Source organism: Arvicanthis niloticus, chromosome 13, assembly GCF_011762505.2.
Source record: "Arvicanthis niloticus isolate mArvNil1 chromosome 13, mArvNil1.pat.X, whole genome shotgun sequence".
Lineage (NCBI taxonomy): Eukaryota > Metazoa > Chordata > Mammalia > Rodentia > Muridae > Arvicanthis > Arvicanthis niloticus.
This window is the reverse complement of record NC_047670.1, coordinates 12,678,569-12,704,548: the sequence shown is the minus strand read 5'-3', so window position 1 is coordinate 12,704,548 and position 25,980 is coordinate 12,678,569. Positions and strand designations below refer to the sequence as shown.

Below are 25,980 nucleotides of genomic sequence, written 5' to 3'. Positions count from 1 at the left end.
ATTGCTCCCAGAACAACTTCAGGAATAGATTCTGATTCCCAATGAAGTTGGTTCATCCAGCCTTTCAGACAGATCCAGTCAGAATTTCAGTTAAATGCTGAATTTTCTAAGCATACAGAGACTGGATAGCAAATGCTAAAGCTAGCTGTCTTAAGTCTAACCAGTTTTTCCAATTTTCCTACCCCTCCCACCCCTTAAAAAATTCATTGCTCCTATTCAACAGGAAAATGCCATGGAGAGTCTCTGTCATCCTTGGTTTTGGGTGTCTGGTTATGGTTATTTTACAAATTATAGATAGGCTGTCATTTTATAAGGGACAATTTAGAAATGGTCATAATTTTGGACAGGGAGGAAATTAAATAGAGAACTTAGACTTGGGGATTTCTTTCCTTTCTTCTTCTCTATTCTTTCTTTTTTAGGTAATGTGAAAGGGTGGGAAAAAAGGAGGACAGAGTAATATTGTAAAAAATTAAATATATGTGATAGATTACTAAATTTACTTTTATACAAAACATTTTATAGCCATAATTTTACATTGGTAAAAAATCTCTAAATTTTGATGAGAATTGGAGTTATAATTTTTTACATTAGTACTAAATTTATATATTAATACAGGTTTAAAGTTTTCATTGGTATAAATCTTTTAATTTTTATACAAATTTAAAATTAATTTTGTTACCCTTAGATAGGCATTGTGCCTATCCGACTCATTAAAAAATACAAGGACCCAGTCCTTCTAATAGCCACTATTATAAATTGTTTAGGATGATTAAGTAATGTGAGTTAATGGTCAGGTAGTAAACTCATGGTAATATTAGATTCTGATTTATTTAAATTAGAGTGTTTTCAATATTATTCAAATAATAAATAGCTAAGAGTAGTCAAGTTTTAACAGTTCAGATATACTATATATAGATATTCTTCAAAAGCATCAGAGATCCTCAAGATATGGCATTTAAAATCATTTCATTATTAATGGATCTTTTGACTAAGAGACATGGCTGCTCCTGACAGTACCCTCTTCACACTTCAAGGGAAATATCAAGATTCTTATCTACATATGAAGTTGGTCCAGTTGTGGCAAGGTAGCCACTGGACAAGCATTGCCCTAATTCATCTACAGACAAAATATACTGTCTAGGAAAGGACACATGATGTGTGATATTTGACAGCTTAGCTCTGCCAAGACAGGATAAACTAATATTTCATAGTTCCTGCTTCACTTAAAGTCTGTCAGATGGTTTTGGGCCAGTAGGCTGAAGACAGATGCTCCAACATTATGAGGACTATAGAGGACTCTCTGGGCAGTCAGCTGTCTCTACAAATTGTTTAAGTTTTGAAAGCTTTGTTTTTGTGATTCCTATGTATTCAGGTAATATTTAATTCATTCACAGAACTCTGATGGGGTTGAAGACTAGTTATAATATCACAATTAGACTTAAGTTGTTTAATATTAAGGAAGATACTCTAGATTTGAAAGGATGGTTTTCAGATGGTAATGTAAGTTAAAATCAAAACATAATTCAGGTATAGAATTGTAAACTCTTTATGTTAGGATTGATGATAGAGTACAGTATCTAAACTGACAAAATTGATAGTCTGGGCATTATAAGTATATCATATCTTATAATTTGCATAATTGTAATTGTGCTCAATTTATATCTGAGAGAAAAGAGCCTTTTATAGCTGAACAAAAAGGGGGAAATGTGGGTTTCGTCTAATGCTGCTTTTATTATGCTAATTTGGGTCCCCCAAATTGCATGCAAATCTATACATCTGCACAGAAGAAACTGAGGTAACCCCCAGTTGGTTTTGGTTGGTAAATAAAGTTGCTGGCAGGCAATGACTGGGCTGGTCAGACAGAAGCAGGACTTTCAGAATTCTCTGGCAAAGAACTGAGTAAAGAGGAAGGGGGAAGGAGATCCACCATATCAGGAGAAGCAGAACCATGCCTGAGAAGGTTTGGGATAGAGAACATAATCATCATGTAGGTGTGTGGCCCTAGGAGGTCCAGGACAGCAAAAATGGAATATACAATTTAGTGGGTAATAATTCAGGAATATTGGAGGGAGTTGGAGTGGTCATGTGGAGGTAAGGAAGTGGCCCAGCCATTGGCTGCTGACAATGTTATTTATCAATCAAAACCAAATGGGGGCAGGGTTCCCTCTGTGTCTTATGTGTGAGCATGTGAATTCTCCTGCAATTTTGGGAACTCAAATTAACATGATATAAGCAGCATGAGACCAAACACATGACACTGTGTCTATGGTCTGGTCCAAAGTCCCCAGAAAACGAAGCCTAATCTCTGTCATCCTGTGTCTTTCATGCTGACTTCTTGCTCTCATATCTTTTTTCTGCCAGATCTAATGCAGGGATGAAATAAAAACTCACTTCCAGCTTCCTACATGGAAACACATTCACAACTCTAAACAATCTTATGTCCTATTCAACTGAGAAAAAATGGAAAAAATTTTTAACTTGAAGTAATATATCACAAAGTCATATTTTAGTGGCTATGAACTGTAGTTAAGGTATCTGATACTCTAATTAGGCTTCTTTGTTCAAGATCAAAGGCACATGCATAATACAAACTTCATGATCACTTCTTCACAGTGCTTAGTTTGCTATCAAGGTGTTTTCTTTTTATATTACAGCACCTTAACTTAGCTATAACCCTTCACTCAATAAAATTTATAAAATCTTGGTCTTAGGTTCTTGCACACAGAGATTTCCTAGAAATCTCATTCATAATTCTTTATAATTTTCTTATCAAATCTAGTAAATTTTGCATCTTTGATGTTCTTTCCACTTACATTTGTTTATATGCTAGAAACTATCTATAACTGTTCACTAAAAGACAGAATTGACTATGGAGAGCAGGACCACTGGTAACTTTGTGAACTCTCAATCTTTTTTACTCCGTCCACCAGTGCTTCCAGGTTCATCCCATTAAGAGGTCTGAGTATCTTTAGTACCACTGATATTAAAGAGTGGAGTACTATGGATTGTAACTGCAGTATTCTAACAAATCAACAGTAGACCTATAATCTGTTAACTGCTTTTGGCTAATTCATCATTTCCATGGCTAAATTTTCTCCAGGTCCTCCAATTATGCCTTTTCTATCTCCTCCATGGGAAGATCATTTTTGCCTTTACTTCTTCAAGACAAATATGTTTTCCTCCAAAGCCTCCTAATTCTTAAAAGCAGTGACTAATATTCAACACCTGGCCAAAGCTAACCAAAAATAATATTTCAAGGAATCTTTAATCAACCCCATTTTCAGAAAAAAAAAAACTGTGACTGAAATCCTAAAATACCACAGTGCATTTCCATAGTGACTAAACCCCAGCCCTCTCTGTCTGTCCTTGTCTCTGGTTAAGATTCCAAATCTTCACAGACCCAATAGAAGCACACATATTAGGAGAGATGCCATGTCCAAAGAATAGAATGTGGGTAAAGATATCTTTCTCAAGCTCTAATTTCTTTCTTTTAGGTCTTATAAACTTTCTTTCCTATAAGTTTCTCTTAAATACAGAATTAAAAATAATTCTGTCTCCAGAAGGAGGGTCATGCACAGATTAAAATGAACTTTATGCCAAAGCCACATAATTATTGAGATGCCCTTCTGTGACTCTAATACTTTTTTCCAGCAGAAGTAAACAAACAGAAAATCAAACATGGGAGATGCAGGGCTGGAGACACAGCTCTCTGGTTAAGACCACTGCTTACTATTTCAGAAGGACCTGGGCTCAGTTCCCAGCACCCAAATGAATGCTAGCAACCATCTGTTACTTCAGTTCCAGGGGATACAACTATCCTTTTTCTGGCCTCCACAAATGCTGCATATACACAGTACACAGAAAACATGCAGAAAAAAAATGCTTACATATATAAAATAAAAGTGAATAAATATTAAAAATTCAAATATCAAAGTTTACTCTTCTTTCACAGAGGTAATACAGAATCAACTATGTAAATGAAAATTATGCTCAGTGTGTCAGCAGCTCCACAGACCTCAAAGTCATATGTAGGTTGAGATAAACAGGGAGAGTAAGCTCTTGGGTTTCAGAGACTAAGTAAGGCTAGATCTGCTAAATCCCCGTGTACTAGTTCTATGCAAACTGATACATTGCCTAATCTCTTTCCACTTCTTATCTATAAGATAAAATCAATAAAACTGCATGATAATGCAGGTAATTGAGAGATTAAGTGAAGGTTTAACAATAAAGTCCCTAAAATATGGTAAATAAAAGTGATTTTCACAAGAACTATTTTGGTGACTTTTACCCATTACAAAACTATGACAATCTTCCCATTCGATGATATCCTCAAAACACCATGTTTTATAATGGAAAGGAATGAGAGAGTACAATACTGATTTTTACGGCCATTTTTTTAGAGAGGATAGAATGTGGTGATATGAAGGAATAAAAGCAATGACATAGAAGTCAGGACATAACCTTTTTATTGTTCTATAAAGGTTCTATAACCTTTTTCTATTCTTTTAAAGGTTCTATAACCTTTTTATTGTTGTTGTTAGGAAGATCTGCTGTGGAAACTATGTTGAAAATGTTTCACAACTTCAGGTAGTCCATTAATTCACTAATTTTCTTTTGTTGTTTTTAATCACTTTTGAGTGAGTACTGCATACTCAGAAATGAGGCATGGGTTTGTGGCAAAAAAGAAGCATTGTACATGGATAGATGGATAGCAAAGACTCCTTGAGGTTTGTGATGTTTGAGCATGCCTTTGAATCATGATTGACAAGATATTATTAGTGTTTGGTAAATCATTTTGAGCAAATGAAGATTATAGAAATAATAAATGAATATATGAACAAGGAGTCAGTCAAATTTCACTAAGAAAGGAAAGTGGGATGTGTACAGACAAGGCAAAGAGACAAAAATGACACCAAGCCCATGGCATGGAGTCTTATGGGTCTCTAGACTATGAGTTACTGAGAGAAAATATCTATCTGCCCACCATTACTTTTTGTGGTGCAAGGATGTGAATACCAGATCCAATGTTGAAGAAACATTAACAATCACCTTTTAGGAAACGTGGAGTCACTGACACTTTATACTTCTACATAGAGGCATATTTGAGGAACATTGATTGGGAGGTATAGAAGACAAAGGTGGAAGAGATTCAATCAGAACCTTTCATGGGCTTATCCATTGTTCATACTTTATCTACTGAAAGATGAAGAAATCTCTAGAAATAATGTCCTGACTTGCTCTGATTCTAGTGCCTTCAAAAATAGGCCAGCTTCTTAGAAGTTCAAAATAAAAATATCAAACTCTACATTATGAACTCAAGAGTCTTATGATATAAATTGTTTGCTACTCTAGTTGGCAGTGTGAATCTGGGAAAGCTGGGCCTAAAAATGTAGTGGACTAAGGTAGTAGTTCTCAACCTTTTTAATGCTGCAACTCTTTAATACAATTTTTTATATTGTGTTGACACACAAGCATAAAATTATTTTTGTTGCTACTTCATAACTTATTCTGCTACTGTTATGAAATATAATGTAAATATTTTGGAGATAGGGATGCCCACAACAGGCCACACCTGCTGGAAATTCAGTAGGCTGCCCACCCATGGACCTTCTTCAGTCTCTTGGTGCCCTTTTTCTGACACTATTTCCAATGTATTTTTTATCCTCTTTGCCATATCCTGGGTCCAAACTCAGGGGGAGACTCCCTGCTAAGGCCTGAAGACCATAGAGAAAACAGAAACCAAGGAACAAAACACCCATTCAACAAATACAACCCCCCAAACCAGCACCTAGACTTATAATCACCCCAAACACAGATGCCTAGACACCAACTTAAGAACTCAGTTAACAATAGCCAGAACCCAGCTATCCTACTATTGCAAGCCCTGAGTATTAAAACACAACTAATTTAAAACCTTAAAACTAACTTTATGAAGATGATAGAGGTCATTGAAGAAGTGAATACATTCCTTATAAAAATCAAGGAAAAGCCAAAAAAAGGGGGTGGGGGTGGGGAGAAAATGAGTAAATCCATTAAAGAAAGTCAAGGGGAACCAAACAAAAACAACAGTCAAAGAAAATCAATAAAACGGTTTATGACTTGAAAATGGAAATGGAAACAATAAAGAAAACAAAGACTGAGGAGGAAATTCAGGAAATGGAAAGTCAAGTCAAGTGAACAAGAACTATAGACACACAAGCATCACTAACAGAATAGAAGAAATGAAAGAGAGAATTTCAGGTGTTGAAGATACAATAGAAGAAATAAATGCATTAGTCAAAGAAAATGCTAAACCTAAAAGATTCCTGACCTCCCCCCCCCCCAATTATAGAAAATTTAAGATCCTATGAAAAAGACACAGACCTAAAAATAATGGGAATAGCCAAAGAATACTAGCACAGAGGTCCAGGAAATATTTTCAATGTAATCAGAGAAGAAAAATTTTCTAACCTAAAGGAGATGCCTATAAAGGAACAAGAAGCTTATAGAATATGAGATAGATTGGAACAGAAAAGAAAGTCCCCCAGCCAGATAATAATCAAACACTAAACATACAGAATAAATAAAGGAAGAATATTTAAAACAGAAAAGAAATTAGAAACATATAAAGGGATGCCTATTAGAATTACATCTGCATTCTCTGTGGAAACCCTAAAATTCATAACGGCCTGGACAGATGTCCTGCAGATTCTAGGAGACAACAGATGCCAGCCCAGGCTACTATACCTAGCAAAACTTTCAATCACCATAGATAGAGAGAACAAGAAATTCCACAATAAAGTCAAATTCAAAGAATGTCTATCTACAGACCAGCTCTACAGAAGATACTCATGAGAAAATTCTAATCCAAGGAGGTTAATTACAACCATAACAACACAGAAAATAATCTCATCCCAGAATAAACAAAAAAGGGGAGAATCTTACACACACCACTACCACCACCAATAACAACAACAACAAACCTGAAATAACACAAATTACCAATCATTGAAGATTGATATCTTTCATTATCAGTAGATTAAATTACCCAATGAAAAGATCCAGATTAAAAGCATGGATGGGAAAACAGAATCTATCCTTCTGTTGCATACAAGAAGCACACTTCAATATCAAACATAGACATTATTCAGATAAAAAAGATTGAAAAAGATTTTCCAAGCAAATAGACCTAGCAAGGTGGTGAGGCCATTCTAATACCTAACAAATTAGATTTCAAACCAAAAATCAATAAAAAAACAAGAGGGAGGACATTTCATACTCAGCAAAGGAAAATATCTACTAAGATGATGTTTCAATTCTTAACATCTATGCCACAAATACATTTTACATTTGTAAAAAAAAAAAAAAAAAAAATAAAATTACACATTGATGCTCATGGGATAATAGTGAGAAACTTGAATTCTCCACTGTCACCAATGGACAGGTTATCCAAAGAAAAACTAAACAGAGAAATACTGGAGCTAACAGGTTCCAGTATTTGACCTAACAGATATCTACAGAACATTTCAACCAAACAAAGAACATACTTTCTTCTCAGTACCTCACCAAACTTTCTCCAAAACTGACCATATACTCAAGTCACAAAGAAAATCTCAATAGCTTCAAGAAAACTGAAATAACTCCCTGCATCCTATCAGACCACCAGAGATTAAGGCTGTATACCAATGACAACAGACAACTTACAAATACATGAAAAGTGAACATGTACTGAAAGAAAAATGGGTCAAGACAGAAATAAAGAAATAAATTAAAAACTTCCTAGAATTCAACAAAAATGAATGTACAACATATCCAATCTTATATAACACCATAAAAGCAGTGCTAAGAGGAAAGTTAAATGCACTGTCTACATAAAATAATTGAAGATATCTCAAACTAGCACTTTAACAGTATACCTGAAAGCTCTAGAGAGCTTTCTAGCAACCATACTCAAGAGGAGTAGAAGGCAAAAAATAATAAAACAGAGGTGAAATTAATACAGTAGAAACAAAGAGAACAATACAAAGAATCAACGAAACAAATAGTTGGTTCTTTGAGAAAGCCAACAAGATAGATAAATCCTTATCTGAACTAACTAAAAGATGGAGAGAGAATATCCCACGTAACAAAATCTGAAATAAAAAGGGAAACATAACAACAGACACCAAGAAAATCCAAATAATCTTTAGGTCATACTTTTAAAATACGTGCTTCACAAAACTGGAAAATATAAAAGAAATGGACAATTTTCTTGATAGATACTACTTTCCAAGTTAAATCATGATCAAACAAACAACTTAGACAGAACTGTAACTCCTAAAGAAACAGAAGTAACCATTTGTCTTCCAAATAGCAGCAATGCCAACAACAACAAGCTCAGGGACAGGTTGTTTTACCACAAAATTTTAACAGACTTTCAAAGAAGAGCCAATGCCAATACTCCTCAAATTAGTCCACAAAGTAGAAAGAAGAGGAATGTTCTAGAAACAAAGGGATAGTTTGACATATGAAAATCAGTCAATGCAGTCCATCATATAAGCAAACTGAAACCAAATAAAACCAAAACAAAGAAAACCATAAGATCATCTTATTGGATGCTGAAAGTTATTGATAAAAGAAGGGATGAGCTTAATAATACAAGTCACAGCTCATGCTCGTGAGGATATAAAGACTCCTTTATTGCTGCTAGGAGTGCAAACTTGTACAACCACTATGGAAATCAATATCCCAGTTCCTCAGAAAACTCAAAATAATTCTACCTCATGACCTAAGCTTTGGGTACACACCCAAAGGATACTCTATTCTATCCTGACTATGTTCATAGCAGCTTTATTCAAAATGGCCAGAAACTGGAAACAATATAGATGTCTCTCAAACAAAGAATGGATAAAGAGAATGTGGCACATTACCCTATGGAGTATTACTCAGCTTTAACAGATATTATGAAATTTGAAGGCAAATGAATGAAAGTAGAAGAAAATCATCATGAGTAAGGCAATACAGACCCAGAAAGACAAACATGATATGTACTCTCAGTTATAAGTGGATATTAGCTGTTAAATAAAGAATAATCATACTACAATCCATAGATCCAGAGAGGCTATGTAACAAGAAGGTCTCAAGGGTGGCCACATAGACCTCCCTAGTAAGGGCAAATATAATAGATTTTGCAGGTAGACTGGGGTGGGGACAGAAACAGGGGGAACAAGGTTGGGGAGGGAAGGATGGAGGGAGAAAGTATGGGGAGAAACAACTAGAATTGTGGCCATCTGGAGGGCAGTGTGAAAACCCAGTAGAAATTTTGAGAACCTTTGCTGGTGACCCTAATGAGGACTCCTAGTAATTGAGGACATGGAACCTGAACTGATGTGTTCTGTAACTAGGCAATGCCTCCAGTGTTGGGACTTGAACACTAACCTGGGCACAAAACCTTCGACCCACAACCTGTCCTGCCTGCAAAGTGTGCTGGGACAATGGTGGCTCAGAGCTTATGGCGAGTGGCTACCTTGAGACCCCAGCCACTGCCTGACACTGCTGGATGACCCTACTCAGTGGTTATCAGAGAGGTCTCCTCCAGCAGCTGAGAGTAGCAGATTCAAGGACTGATAGCCAAATATTAAGCAAAGCTATAAGAACCCTGAGGAAGGATTATAGGAGCCAGATGGGGTCAAGGACATCAGAAGAACACAGCTCACAGATTTAACTAAGCAGAGCTCATACAGACTCACAAAGACTAGAGTAGTAATCACAGAGTCTTCATGAATCTGTACTAGGCCCTCTGTATATATGATATGGTTGTGTAGCTCAATATTCTTGTGGGACTTCTAGCAGTGAGGATGAGAGTGTCTCTGACTCCTTTGCCTGCTAGTATAATTCTTTCCCTCCTACAGAGTTGCTTTGTCCAGTCTTAATATAAGGGTCTTGCCTAGACTGATTGCACCTTGTTATGCAGTGTTCCGTTGATATCACATGGAGGGCTATTTTTTTCTCAAGTGAAATGGAGGAGCAGAAGATCTGAATGAGAGGAAAGGTAGGGAGGCAAGCTGAGGTCAGAACGTATTGTATGAAAGAGAAATAAATGAAAAGAAAAAAAGAAGAAAAAAATAAAAAATATTTCTGGGTACAGGTTGAGAACTGCTGTTCTTAAGTCTCATGTAATAGCCAACTTTATTCAGAATATCAGGCAAGAAGAATCACATGAGTAAGGTGCACAATCACAAGGATAAGCCACATGTGGCAAAACCATAGCTTCCCATAGAGGCAGTTGAATAAGAACAGCTGAAGTAAACTCACCCCTATCAATTGCACCCGACAGGAGCATGAACATGCATTCCAAGAACAATTCTACGCTTTGAATAAACTGAGGCCATAAGAGTTGTTTCTTGTTTTCTTGGAGTTTTCTCACAAGTACTCATAATTCCATTCTCACAACTCCAGTCTTGGACTATATTCTGACAATAAATAATTGGAGGTGGAGAAATTGCTTTGTATAAATCTGATCAGAATAAATTTGGAATTAAATATTGTAATTTTACAAAGAGATGAGGCGTGACTAAGGAAGAAAATGCATTAACTGCCTATAAAGACTGCTAAAATTTCCTATGACATTAAATTAAGTTTAACCTTAAATTAAGAAATAAGAATGTTGCCGGGAAGTGGTGGCGCACGCCTTTAATCCCAGCATTTGGGAGGCAGAGGCAGGCGAATTTCTGAGTTTGAGGCCAACCTGGTCTACAGAGTGAGTTCCAGGATAGCCAGGGCTACATGGAGAAACCCTGTCTCGACCCCCCCCCCCCAAAAAAAGAAATAAGATGTGTACAAAATAAGAATATGCTTCATCTAACCATTCATGCTTAATTTAGTGAGGAATATAACAATTATGGCATGTTTGGTACATGACCACAGTGTTCATCAAAGCAGGTCTTACAGCCAGGAGGGAACTATTCTAACCTCTCCCCAAAGTTTCCAATGATTATCATTTAAAGTTGCTCACTTATCACAAAACACAGAAACAGTCCAAAAGACAATCTCTCTCTCTCTCTCTCTCTCTCTCTCTCTCTCTCTCTCTCTCTCTCTCTCTGTGTGTGTGTGTGTATCTTTGTGTGTGTGTGTGTGTGTGTGTGTGCGTGTGTGTTTTTGTGGTTGCCCACAAAGGCCAAAAAAGAATGTCAGATCCCCTGGAGCTGGAGTTGCAGACAGTTGTGAGCCGTTAGATACAGATGCTGGGAAGAAACCAAACTTGGTTGTACTGAAGGAGCAATGTAAGTTCTTGAATGCTGAGACATTTCTTCAGCCCACACAGCCCTCTTACTTATTGTGATTAACAGGAACTGCTATTACCTCTAGAAAACTGTAGACTTGCAATTGGATGCCTAGAGATTTCTGTATATATCAAAGTTTGGCTTATGTACTTATCACTGTGGGAAATACATATCTAGCACTCCACAGTCAATCAATGAACAAGGTATGGCAAACAATAACAAGTAGAGCTGAGAGTTTCTATTTCTACAAACTCAGCTGGGTAGCATGATGCCAAGGAACACATTTAATTGGTTATAAAATGTTAATTTTTACCTGATTGTTGTAGCAGAACTGGAGCAGTGAGGGCCAGGGAAAATCCAGGTGTTATTCATTTGTTATTTTCTTGGCTCCACATTAAGCTAAAATTTTCAAAACTTCTACCCAGACAGTGAAGTAACTAGAGAAAAGTTGCTGTTCTGAATAACCCTAACTCCTCATATGACAGCATTCTATGGGTTTTGGCTTTGAAGTAACAATTTTCAACAATGTTTTAATCAATTTCCTCCCTTTTCAAACCAATTCATATGGATCAAAATCACTACATAAACAGTGGTTTGTTAAATTGTAAGATGATGAATTCCTCAAAATCCCGTTCATTTTAAGCTATGTGACTTCTTTATTATCCTATACTGTGCAATTTTGTGTGTTAGCTGTGGCACATACCCATCTATGTGTGCACACATCCACCTCTTTGCTTCGGACATCTTGAGTAAGTGTTTTACCAATTTGTTGAACTTTTGTTCATATTTCTCATCTTTACCACTCAGCTTTTGTGACAACTCAGACACAGTTACTCTTTAGTATGTATCTTGTGCTCTTGACTCACATGTGAGACTTCTAGAAGGCTTTAGTTTCTTAGCACACAGACCTCTATCTCTGGCCTAAGAGGCCTCTCGATATAGTGACCTTTTTATGTGCATTTTTCTTACACCTTAGCAAGTGACCTAACAGAATGTGCATAGAGAAAAATGCACTCCTTGTAAGCCATATTGCTTTTTCTGCTCAAGTCTTGGATACCTTGCATGACTTCTGCCTAATCTCATTCATTGGAAGCCAGTCACTAACAACTGTTCACATGTAAGGGAGAGGAACTCAACTCTGCCTCTCAGTAGGAGAAAAGCAAAACACTATGGGCACACTCAAAGGGTCCAGCATCACTTTAATAACATCACTGTCCTGTTATAGTTTCTTATTTACATGTCTACACTTTAGGTGCATTTCTGGATACTCTTAATGTATTTATTCTATGTCATATAACACTACAAGGATATGTAGTGTTATATATATATATATATATATATATATATATATATATATATATATATATCACACACAAGGATATGTGACTGAGTCAAGTTATGGAAATTCACACTCTGTTTTCATTTGGGGGATAAAGTCTCCAGTATTCCAGACTGACCTTAAAGTTGTGAAGTAGCCAAGAATCAGTTTGAAATTCTGATGTGCCTGGTTCTCCCTCCTGTGTACTGGGATTACAAATACCACCCCTCTTATTTCTAATGCAATGCCAAGGATCAAACCTAGGGCTTCACACATGATATTCCCAGTTCCACAAAGCATTTTTTATCTCCTACTGTGTGGCATGTATCTGACTGTAGTTGTTAATCCTATATGAGTTTTCTTTGGCTTCCTTATCTTTAAAGTGAGGACCATAATAATCAACTCTGTTTGGGGACTGAAGAAAATATAGATGAAACTATACTTTAAATCACAAAATATTCACTATCAAAAATATCAGAATCACAAAATATTCAAAATCACGGATGCAGTGCACAGTACTTAGTCAGCCAGGATACAGTACTGCTAGCCCATAGGGCTACAGAGGAGGTTGAATTCATTCTAGAAATTGCTGCCTACATTACCCACCAACTACTAGACAAGAACTCTTTCTTTTATCGTTTATCTTTTTTTCCTCAGAGTGATCGCAATTCTCATTTCCTGCTTACACAGATATTCAATAAGCATTTTCTACCTTTGATACTGATGGTTGCCTCCATTTTCTTTTATTCAGTGTATAACTGGGAGAATTCTTTAGGTATATGTATTTTACAAACTAAAAGGAGATTAAAAAGTTTAAGGTGAAGAATGGCTGAGAACGTAGGTTATTGAATAGGTCAGACATGAATTGAAGTACCAGCTCTGCTGGTCAGATTGTAAACCCTGCAATTCCTTGCAGCTTTGTTTCCTTTGACTTTTATATGAGGATAAAAAGTTTACTTATTAAAGAGATAATATGTGAAATGGTCTAGAGTGTTATCTTTCGGTGCTAAGTGCTCCTGGGACTGTGTTCTAGTCTTCTTCTATAACTGTGGTTTTTATCACATTGTTCTATCATTAATCAGGGCAAGGTGTGCTGCCTTTGAACAAGCACATCCCTCCATTTGCAAGTCCCATTTGGCACAGTAGAATGACTTAAATACAGGAATGAGTAGTCCCCAGGGTTTGTTCTGCCTATCTGGGTGGCAATCGACTGAAAACAACTGGAACTGTTTCCATTTGCTCTTTAGCTTAGCTCAGGGGCATGCAGGACCATAAGTACATCTCAGACATTTGAAAAACAAACCCTGAAATGTCTCATGTTTGCTCCACGTGTCTTTTTCTTCCCATGATTTAGTTTGGCCGGTTCTCAGCTATAAAAAGTTTACAAGAAAGAAAAGAAAGAATAGATTTGACAGATTAAATCATTCTAACCCCATCCCCTAAAATCTTCCAACCCAAAGTTATGATGTGAACAAATGCTATAAACAATATGTTCATGAAATTTTTAATAATTACTTTGCTCACGAAAGTTTAAACAGCTGCCTACATTTGTAAAAATATTCCTGCCCAGGCAGAACAACCTCCTATACTCTTCCAGAAGGCTTTGCAGATTGTCAGGCCATGGGATACATTCAGACAAAGGGGAAACATGCATTCAGGGACTGTCTCTAACTATTCAATTATGCATGCAATGAGACTGTCCATCAGGTCAGTTCCTTCAATGAGAATCTTGTTTATTCCATCAGTGAGAATCTTGACAACATCAGTGTTGGAGTAGTTTCCAAAGGGATTGCTCAGCTTTTCGACAGTTTATGTTGTAAATCACATAAAACTAGCCATGACCTTTTTCTGGGTTATTTTACAGAATATCATCATGAAAGCAAGGTTAATTATTAGATGGATTTGAAAATTACAGGAAATTATACCTCACCCTTCTTTGGTCCTTTCAAATCCATTATTTCCTCCCCTTGGAATATAGCCTGTCCACCTCAACCCAGTTCGTAGAAGCATTAGTATCTTTAAGTTTTACTCTTTCCAGAAAGCCTTTCTTAGCCTTGTTGGCCAGGACAGTGTCTCTGAAATGAGTCTCTATGGCACTGTGAACTGACAAATGATGACACTCATGGCACACACACTGCTTTCTACCCGCCTATGATGTTGAAGTGTCAGTCTCTACTATTCCAGTCAAAGAGCTGTGAGTCCCCTGACATTACCCAGCACAGAGCTAGGGCTCAAAAAGAACCTGTGGGACTATGGGAGGAATGCACAGATCCTCCTCCTCACATGGCCTCTGTGTCTTCTTCCCTTTCGTATCTGAACTCCTGCAAATTTTAGCTTTAAAATGTTTTCCAGACCACTCTCTTTCCCAACACTGCTTCAATTTTCTTAGATATAGGCCTGTTAACTAAAGCTCAAATGTACTCACTGACCTGAATGCTATGAAATGCAGATCCACTTCAAATGCCTAGTGACTTCAGGCAGCCTACAATAACAATGGGGCTTTTCCTCCTAAGGTAGTACATCAACTTCTTTGCTCCTTGCCTTTTTCAGGCTGTCCTCTCTCTTAGCAAAAGTTAATGTTTATATTCAGAAAGGCACCATAGCCTACACAGACCAAGAGCCAGCATTTGAAGATTATGTTTATTAGACTCTGTGCAAACTTCTAAGGCAAGCCCATTGCCATAATGTACTAGGCACATAATAATTGTTATAAATTAATGAGTAACTGGAGAAAAGGAGTAAGAAAAAACACCATAACACACACTACTTCTTGTGCTTTACCTCAGTGTTTCTCAACATACCATTACTGTTGGATGTTAAGATACATTATGAAATCAATAATCCATAGGTAAAATGGAGAGCACAGCAGAGCTACTCCTTACAGGTTCCCAATGCATGCTAGCACATGAAAATTAAATGAAGGCAAAATAAATATCAGCAAGAAGAGAAAACATTTGTTTGGAATTGGAGAACTGCTAACTGTATTTGAATTACAAACTAAAACCATGTTAACACCCCTTCAATAGGACAGTATGCTGCTCCAACACTTCAGAAGGGCCCCTCATTATGTGTCACTACTGTCCAGCAACACATGCTATGTACCATGTGTCCACCATAGATTCTTTTGTCCAAATAATATTTTAATGTTTTAAACTTTAATATATTGATATATGTTGCTTTATAATATTTTGTCACATTTTATTATATAAATGTGTTAAAATTCCATGGCAATTTTAACACATATATACATAATAATTATTGCATCAAGAATCATTAGCTTATGAGGTGTTTTATTGTTTGTTTTCCAGAACAATGAAGTATAATTTCTAGTATCCATTTTATGATTTTTATATTTTGAAATTCTCATATATGCATATAATGTGTTTTTGTGTTTTGTTTTGCTTTGTGTTGCTTGAGACAGAATTTCTCTGAATAGCTCTGGATGTCCTAGACCTCACTCTGTAGACAAGGTCAGCTCAAATTCAGAAATATGCATGCTGCCACTGATTCCTGGGGGTTGGGATTAAAGGCATGTGCCACCACTACCTAGCTATGATGTGGATTTTATATAATAAAATTTTAGGGTTGGCTTTTCAAGCAAAGTCCTTCTCTCTATAGATAAAGGGTTAAGTAACAATAAGCACAAATAATCAAAGAATAAGCAAGGCAATAAACAAAGTTCTGTGATCGCTGTCATGATCACTATTTCTAAGGGCTTATCAGGATGACCAGAATATCTCAGACCTACTTCATTGTCCTAGTCCAAAGTCATTTTTATGTCTGAAGACTACTTCTTTATCCTTTTCAAATTATTGGAAGGAGGTTCAGAGTTTAAAAGTAAGGAGCCATCTTGAGTGTCATGCCAAATACCACTGGATTTGTGTTACTCCTAAAATTTACAATGATAGTCATTATAACTAGGAAAAAGTTTAAAGACACTTGCTGTGTATTTGGCATAATACTAACACCTCTCAGGATGTTTTAATTTTGCATAGTGTGCTTTTAAAGAATTTAAAATTTTTTTTTAAAGAATTTAAAGAATGCTGCTCTGCTGAGCTTTGATGCTGCAGATACTGCTGATAAAATTATCCATGGCCTGAGGTCAGTATTTTTATTTTGGTCAAGCTTCAAGAATGACATATATAGCTTGATCATGCTAGCCCTTTTTGTCCTGGGAATTCTTTCATTCCTGTCCACCGTGTTAAAGCTTGTCTTTAACAACATCAACATGTTGGCAGACAAAGTACATGGCTTGAACCTGAAAATGGACCCCCTAGAAAGAGTTACTAATTTAACAGCCTGGCAAACCAAGGACAGATAAGATTCTGCACAGAGTCTTACCAACCTAACACAGAAGTGCATTGCTTTTGATAATGCATATTCCATGACAGGTAAGGAAGGTATTCTTGTCAGAATGACTTAAGACAGGTTCAGCCTTGTTTATGAAGTAAAAAGGGGGAGAGGTGGAGAGCTTCTGAGGCTGCTTGGCAAGAATCTGACATCAGCTAAGACAAGGAAATGAAGAAGTAGGCTTCAGGCAGGAATCTGACATTAGGCTAGAACAAAGAAATAATTTTAGGCAAGAATCTAAATCTTAGGCGAGAACAAAGAAGTAATTTCTGCACTCTTATAAAACCCAGGACCACCAGCCTAGGGACTGCACTAACCATAATGTGCTAGTCCTTCCCACACCAGAGACTAGAAAGATAACTCAGAGACTTAGGGTAAATCAAACACTTACTGTTCTTAAAACAAACAAACAACAACATCAATAACAACAAAGTTATGTCTCAATCAAATGACTCCTAGTGATATTCTGATATAATCATAGATCAATGCTTTATCCAGTCATCATCAGAATCAAAGAGGCTTCCTCAGATATCAACTGAAAACAGATGCAGAGACTCACAGCTAGACATTGAGTCTAAATGGAATGCTTCCATCAAACCCCTCCCCTTTGAGCTCATGTGTCTCTGAAGAAGAGATAGAAAGAGGTAGAAAGAATATAAGAGCCACAGGGGATAGAGAACATCAGGAGAACAAGTCCCTCTAAACCAATGAAGCAAGTTGGATAGGAACTCACAAAGACTGAAGCAGCAAGCATGGGACCTACATAGGTATGAACCAGGTCCTTTGTGTATATATTTTTACTTTCAGCCTAGTATTTTTATGGTACTCCTGAGTGTGTGAATGAGCATGTCTCTGATTCTAGTTCCTGCTCTTGGGGATCTTTACATTTAGTTGAACAGACTGTATGAAAACAGAATTTATTTATAATAAAATGAAAAGAATAAAGCACTTCCCTTCATTGTGGTATTATCCAAATTAATGTGAATGCTATTAACTCTGCAACCCAATTCAAAATAATCTAAAGTAATTTACATTTCCTCATTCTTACCTCAGAAGACTTTCTTGAGTACATTAATTGATTTTTAAAGAAAATTACATTTCCCATACTTTATGAGACCTAGGAAAACTCCAGGCATCAAAAAAAATGATCCATCCTCAGGAGTCAGCATGAGAGACTCCTAAAATAAGCTCAGTTGGTGGGATTTGTATCAAACCTCTATTCTGCTATCTTTACATTATGAAATCCAATAAAAACTGTTTATATTATTGGCATTTGGAAAATTCTGTGATAATCCCTCTTAGGTGTGGGACCGTAATAGGATGACTTGGGTTTTGGTAGAAGCACTGGCTGGAAATAGCCCAGAGACCCAACAGGTGTCCATTGACCGTGAGGGACTGGAATCTATTCCTCCATGCTCCCAGAATCCAGGCTTCTGACACATGGTGAAGACCTCCATTTGATCTATACCATTCAGTCACATAAGGCAATGCAGCCTCTCCTAAAGAGCACAGGTAGAGGGCATCACTACAGGCCTCAGCCTCAAGAGAATTCCATATTAATGAGATACCTAAAGGCCAGAGGGCGTAGCCAATTACATATTCTTTTCCCTGACCCTTCTCCTTACATGAGCCTTCTCCTGAATGTCCAACTTAAAGAAGGGATAAAGGTAGTCAAAAATATTCTTTTATCTTATTGGGATAATTCCCTCAGGTTAACACAAGTATGTTTTAATGTTCCATGTCATAATGCAGCAAGGATATACCAGCAATAATTTAGCAACCTAAACCATCAAAAACTAATCTTTGTGTCATAGTCAGCACCAACAAGAATGAAACATGGTGGAATGATTTTAGAAAGGTTTGCCAGAATTTAGGGGAACAGATTTTCATCAGGCCATAAAGGGATAGTGCTTTGTAGACCTTATTACCAATTCCAACCTTTTCTTCCCTCTATCTTAATTGCTATTTTCTGTTCATGTCCTCTTCCTTAGGACTGTTTCTCACCAGGCCCTCCCCAAATATTCTTCACTTCTTATCTGCATTTCAGCCACCTCTAAATACTCCCTGAGCATTTGCCTTCACACAACTTTTGTCTAATAAGGAGTAGGAGAGATGTGCCTAAAAGTAAGGAAACACCATGTTTGTGAACATTATCATCACATGTACCTTTGAGCTTCACTGAAAAGAAAAGGAGGAGGTTCATAGAGGCTAGAAGAAGAACAAATTAGAAAAGAAACAGGCAAGGGTCTGGAAGAGACCATTTAAAGTGTGGAGGAAAGATGGGAAGAGGCTATGGAAACGTAGTTAAAATATGTTGAATGTCGATTAAATAGAATGTTATGCCTAACTATAAAGCATTTATAGAGAGGAAGAATACCCTGCACACTACTGAGTATAGCTAAACCAAGACAATCACAATCATGTTCTTAAAAGGCAGAACATTTTCTAGATTTCAAGATGAAAATTAAGAAAATCTTCATAACCATTTTTTCTTTACTTACTCTCTTAATTTAATGAAAATAAACATGGGTTAAAAAGCTACTGTGTAACCAGCTTCAGGATAGGAATTGGAGTAAAAAAATAAAGCAAAAATAAATAGAATATAGTGTGAATTTTAGGTGCTTGTAAATTTTAATGAAAACAATGGCATGGCACACTGGGATTAAAGGATATTTATCAGAAAAGGCTTTCTGGGAGACATGGATAAGAGGTTATGGTTTACTCAGGCTCATTGACAAATTTAACCAATTTAATGGGGGATGAAATGCTTGCCCTTGCCTTCACAATGGTACTGAGAAAGTTATATGGAAGATTCTTCCCAAAATATAGTCATAAAGACTAAAATCTAATAAAGAAACATAAGGAATGTGTATTTCTTCCATAGAAGCTATGCAGTTACTTCTTTTTTTGCAGAACTTCAGTTAACTGTTTTATACATATTTATAATAAGGTATGTATGATCAACTCTAGGGAGTGCTAAGTAGACATGAACATTTTATCTTTAGTCTCAAGAACATACATCAATTATCAATCACCTGTGTGGAGATCAGAGGATGATTTCTAGGGAGAAGTCCTTGCCTGCCATCACGTTGAGGCTGGCAGTGTTTCTCTTGTCTGGGCTGTTGTGCTTTCTACTCTAGGCTAGCTGGTTGGAAAACTTCTGGATTCTGTGTCTCTGAGTCTAACTTAGAAGTGTTGAAATTACAAATATGTACAAATTCATCTGCCTTGTTCCATGTGTTCTAGGAATCTGAACTCAGGTTGTCAGGCTGCACTGCACACACTTTAACCCAGTGACCCATCTTCCCAGCCCCAGCCCTGAGAGATTTCGGAAAACACTTATCTACCCATCTGGAAAAGGTGAGTGTAGAGAGTGAAACATCTTAATAGAGTCCAGTATATTTAATACTCAGACTACTAGGCAATGAAATGAAAACATAAGTTTACAGAAAGACTAGGTCTAATACAGTCTCAGAGACTATTCACAGTAGTCAAAACCTAGAAATCAGTACATACCCACCAACTGCTGAGTAGATAGGCACATTATAATAAGTCCAAATAAGTACTATTGGTGACATGTAAGAAGAAATGATTGAAAAATGAGTAAATACCAAAAGTATGGTATTGAGTTTAGAGAAGCCTGGTAGATTGTGTGATTATTTTACATGTGAAATTCTAGAAGATATAAAACCACAGTTAGATACCATATGGAATATCACCATATAGGATGGTGAGGAAATGAAGAAAAGACAGACACACAGATATGCAGAAAAGCTGGGGTCAGATGGAGGAAATGAAGTGTCTTGAAAACTCCTCACGATTATTATATAGACTTGAAGAGGGAAGTGGGGTTGTGTAGACAGCTGAACTAGGAGGTGGGCTTATTATATACATATAAACAAGGAGGAAGTCTTTTTTATGGTATTCAGCTAGATTAAGAAAACAAGTTCAGCTAATGTTAGTAGGAACAATCTCTATACAAAAGCGGGTCACAAATATCTATACAAGAGAAGAAAGATATGGTAGACATTTTCTGCACATACTATGAATATCATTACAAGGATGAAAGGAAGGCTTTGCCATCTTCCTTGAGCATCATCAGGTAGGGAAGGGGTGTTCTCACTCCCACGGGTCTGAGGCTAGGGTCTCTGGCATGACCATGTCACATTTTTTAGTACTTCACTACTGAGGCCTTCCTTCACTCCCCATAATTGGAAGTAGATGATTATTGCTCGCCAGTGGAAAAGGAGGTAGAGAAAGAAGTGGACTACAAAGAGACCCAACGGACCCTTTGTATGATGAAAACAGTCTCTTCCATGATTGTAGTAATGGTTACTGAATATTTCTTCAAAGCACATTCAGTTACGTACTTAAATTTAAAATTTATCGCTTACATAAAGAGACTCCAACTGTTTGTGCCTATGTGCAGACCTAGAACATTGGTTTTCTATATAGGTTAGTTTCTTTGCTTTATAATGAAGGAACTAGACTCTATACTATTGTACTTTGAAATGACTTTTTAAAATATTCATAAATTTAATATAGTGTCAATTATTGGCATGATTTCTCCTTCTAAAGGAAATATATGCAATTTTCCACACTATGGGTTCTATTCTGACCCTGAATTTGTCTTCCCTTCTTTAGTGTGGTGAACATTTTAATGAGAAAAATATGATATTCAGACTTTTATGAGTTTATGAGGACCATCATTGCAGACTCATGTTCTTTTTTTTTTTTTTTTTAGCTATTTTAAAAATGGCCACCTAACCAGAATGCCCTCTGGCAGAAGGCACAGCCTTCTGCTGTACTCACTTCCTCTGGATATTTGCTCCCAGTGATCTCTGCAACAGTATTGAAGGAATCAGTATCTGGATAGGTCTTTGCTCCCATTTCCAGGTGAATGACAATTTTGTCCCCACGAGAAGCCATTCGTGACATCATTTCTGCATCTTCTACTGTAATACAGGCTGTTGGAATCTTGGGCACACCATCTTGATATTCCTGAGCACCTGTGTGAGGACTTGAGAAGAGGAACCACCAAATTAACTTAAATGTAAAAACTGATTCAAAACTCTTACATATTGATCATAACTTTCACTGATTTTTACATGTTCAGAGAAGGAACATTTGCCTTTTATATAAATATATCTTTTAGTCTCAATAAAAATGCATAAAATTAAGTTTAATAATTATGTCACTTAAAAATTACTAATTTTTTTTGTAAGTTGGATAATCCTAGTGTGAAAAGTTGACATAATCTCTTACAGAGAGTAACAATGCTGTCATAACTAAGAAGCAAACACACGTACAGAAGGCAAGGGACCCTCTGAAACTCACTAAATATATAGACAAGTTCCATACACGCAGCAGGAAACTGGTTCAGATTCTCTCAGGTCTGTCGTTACTCACTGGCACTTAGCTTTTCTTTCTCTCTTCCAAATACAAAACACAGAATATACAAACCTTGTAATAAGGTACAAAGCTGCACAGAAAAAAAATGGCAAGACAACTAAGAAATATTTATGTTGCTCTGAAGAATGAGGATTATTTTACGATAAGGAAAGGAAATCTATCACATTTATGACAGTAAAGGAGATAATTATGTATGATGGTTAATTTGTATGTATTTATGTCTGCATGTGTGAGTCCACACATATGTGGGCACACATGAATGTGCATGTACAACTTTATGTGTGCATTTATGTTTACATATGGAGGCCAGAAGTTGATGTTAGGTATTTTTCTCTAGTGTTTCTTGCTTTATTTACTGAGGCAATATCTCTTGATGAACCCAGAACTTGCTGATTCATCAAATCTTGATAGCTACCATACACCTGGAAATCCTCTGTTTCGGTCTCCTGTAGTTCTGGGATAACAGGTAGGCAGGCTGCCCTGTCTACCCAGTTTTTATATGGGCACTGGAAATCTAAGCTCTGGTCTTTATACTCTTATGCCAAATATTTTGACCCTGGAACCATCTCACTGGATTCTATAAAAGTATGTCTTAATTTTCAACTAGCTTAGAGAACTACCTAAAATGTTAGTAAGGAGAACTTCTGAGTGTGACTGATTGCATTTCCAGAAAAGAGTAACTAAAGGAGAAGATATAAATGCAAATATCACACAAAAGTGGGAGTCCCGCATAAGATAAAAGAGGAGTTAGCTCTTTACCACAGAAATTCTCTGTGTCACAGCTGCCATAAAGTGAGAGCCTTTGTCATGTGCTCCTTCCATCGTGACAATCTGCCTTATCTTCACCATATCAAAATGGTTACAATCAACCATGGATGGAAACTATAAAACCAGGAGCCAAAATAATTCTGTCCTGTTTTAAATTCTTTTTCTCAGGTGTTTGTCATGGTGATTGAAATTCTGCATAACTCAGAAAATTAGTTAAGATCAAGATGCTAACAGCAAAAGTGTACAGTGATAAGTATATACAAGACATCACAACAACTCAATAATGAAAATAAAATCTAGTGGAGGACTAGGATTTGACAGATAATTCTTCAAAGAAGATAAGGCAAAGAGTAAGAAGAACATGAAAAGTCTCTACACATCCTCTCTACAGGGAAATGCAAATCACAACCATGTAACCATGAGGAGCTGTTACCTCATACATACTAAATTAGCTTTGAGAAAGAGGCCAGAGAGAGACACAAGTCCTGGGGAAGATGTAGGGAAGATGGAACACTCATTCACTGCTGGCAGGAATGTAAGTGGCAATCTGTTTTGTTACAGTTCCTCCAAATTAAACATGCACTTAGCATCTGTGAAGTAGCTACCACTGCCTGTGCATCTGAATACTTGGGCCCAAGCTTGTGGAGCTATCTCAGGAGGTTGTGGAAACTTCACAGCTGTTTCTATACAGCAGAACAAATTCCCATGGCTAGTCCTTGAAGGCAATACCCATGTAAGGTACAAAGCCAGCCTCTCTGTGTCCTGATCTTGTAGACAAAAGAGAAACCTCCTCCTACAAGCTCTTTTCTCCATGAGTTCCATCATTCCTTCTCTGAATCTTGCCTGAAGTTGCTTTGGTCAGCTATTTTGTGCCAAGGAAAACAACTAATATACCATAAGACCATATATATATGTAGATATATATATGTGTGTGTGTGTGTGTGTGTGTGTGTGTGTGTGTGTGTGATATGACAGCAGGATTCTTTATTTTAAATTTTAATCATAATCTGAACTTTAATTTTTATTGAAAATATTTTTTTCAGACAGCATTTAGTAGCATTATTTTTAATAGTCAAAAGGTATAAATAAGCTATCAACTTACATCCACGGCTAAACAAAATATGTTATATCCATACTGTGGAATATTATTCAACCATTTAAAATGATGTTTTAGTACATGTTGCAGCAGAGATATAGTTTGGAAACACTATCCTAAGTGAAATAAGATCCAAAGAACAAGTGTTATAAGATGCTACCTATATAACATGTACAGGGAAGATGTATCTTTGGAGATAGAAAGTAAAATATAGTTTATTTATGAATGGTAGACAAGAAGGCAATGTGAGTGAATGCAAGTGGGTATGTAGTTTCTTTGGGGTGACAATGAAAATATTCTAACATCAGTGATAGTGATTGTAGGACCCCATGAAAATATCAAAATGACAGCACTATACAAGTTGAAGGCAGATTTCATAACTTTCAACTGTACTCAAATAAAACATCCATTTATAAAAATCAAGACATTAAGTTCCAGATTTTAAATGAAAGAATCTTGGTATGCTTTGTACTGGAAAACTGTTTATCGGTATGCCTACTTTATAAGACACGTGATAGTATACACAAAACATAAAATGAGCATGTAATAATTGAACTTGAGAGCTGCGACTAGGTTCTCAAATCTCATTAAAATTATTGTGCATCTTACAAAAGTGACATAATTTGAACACAGCTGAATATGTCCCATTTACCTACATAAAATACATGCTATGTCTAAGCAAGCAAGTTTGAAATTTCCTACCTGATTGCTACACATACCTATAATGCCTTTAAAGCTAATCACCTCTGACTAGTTCTTTTCTAAAGATAACAGGCTCTTAATGTTGCTGAGGATTTTGAAATCTTCAAGGCTCACAGTAGTCTGGGAGCACAGTTACCTGCTGAGATAAAAAGCATGCAACAAGAGGACAGTTGTGTGTCTTCAGGAGGAATATGCTGAGTCTTACAGGTGCAAATAACACATTGGCTAAATACACTCAGGGTGCTTGGAGCTCAGGACTGTTTCTGAAGAAAGGATCTGGCCATTAGAATGGCTTGCAGACTGAGCTGTTGGAGCTGTAGCCTCTTGTATCTGAACTTTTAAAAATTTCTTTATTACAGATGTTATTAAAGAAATACTTTCTAATTTTAGTATTATAAAAGCTTGTTTGGCTTAAAAAGTAATTTGAAAGTAACTCTCTTGAAATAATTACAATTGACTTCATTGTATTTTTTTTTAAGTCTAGCACCTTAAAAGTAATTTTTTTCAGACTTTTAAACTGTCATTAACAATAGTAAAAGTAAATTCATTTAAGACTCTTATACTGCCATTAACTATACAAAAGCACAAAAGTTTCTACCATATAATTTTATGAAGAGAAAAACCAAAACAGTCTACTCTCCATGAGTTAGGAACAAAAAGTCTGCCCAGGAGAGAAGGAGGGGCTACCTTTTATTCCTAACTTCTGCAGTTAAGATGAACAGGGTAGAAAAGGGGCAGAAATAAGTCAGATTCCTAAATCTATTCCATAGAGGAGAGAAGCTGTGGGGGTTGGGGGAGATACCAACAAATATGATCCATATCTTAAGCTTTATAGATCCCAGTGAGGAGACAGTTTATAAGCAGAGGCTCGGAGAGGATCACCTTTCTAAACAGCGAAAAGCAGCCAACATGGCCAGTGTGGAAAAAGAGGAAGATGGACAGGATGTTGAGAAGAAAAAGTAACTCTGATTTTTAATATCCATAGCACATAGGAACAATTTCTGGTTCCTCTCTCTAAAATACAAAAATGTAGAGAAGATTGAAAAACAGCATGAAGTAGCTCCCCATAAAATAAATGAAAGTTTTTAAATAGC

General features: G+C 36.5%; 1 protein-coding gene across 8 annotated transcripts in view; it reads right to left on the bottom strand.

Moving 5' to 3' along the window:
• The window catches only part of Cpq (carboxypeptidase Q), a 435,354-nt gene that overhangs the window by 237,432 nt on the left and 171,942 nt on the right, over window positions 1-25,980 (bottom strand). For all 8 annotated transcript variants that reach the window (XM_076911249.1, XM_076911241.1, XM_076911246.1 and 5 more), the window contains one exon: window positions 21,721-21,928. In XM_076911249.1, the coding sequence (XP_076767364.1) occupies window positions 21,721-21,928 (208 nt within the window). The remainder of the gene's footprint in view (window positions 1-21,720; window positions 21,929-25,980) is intronic.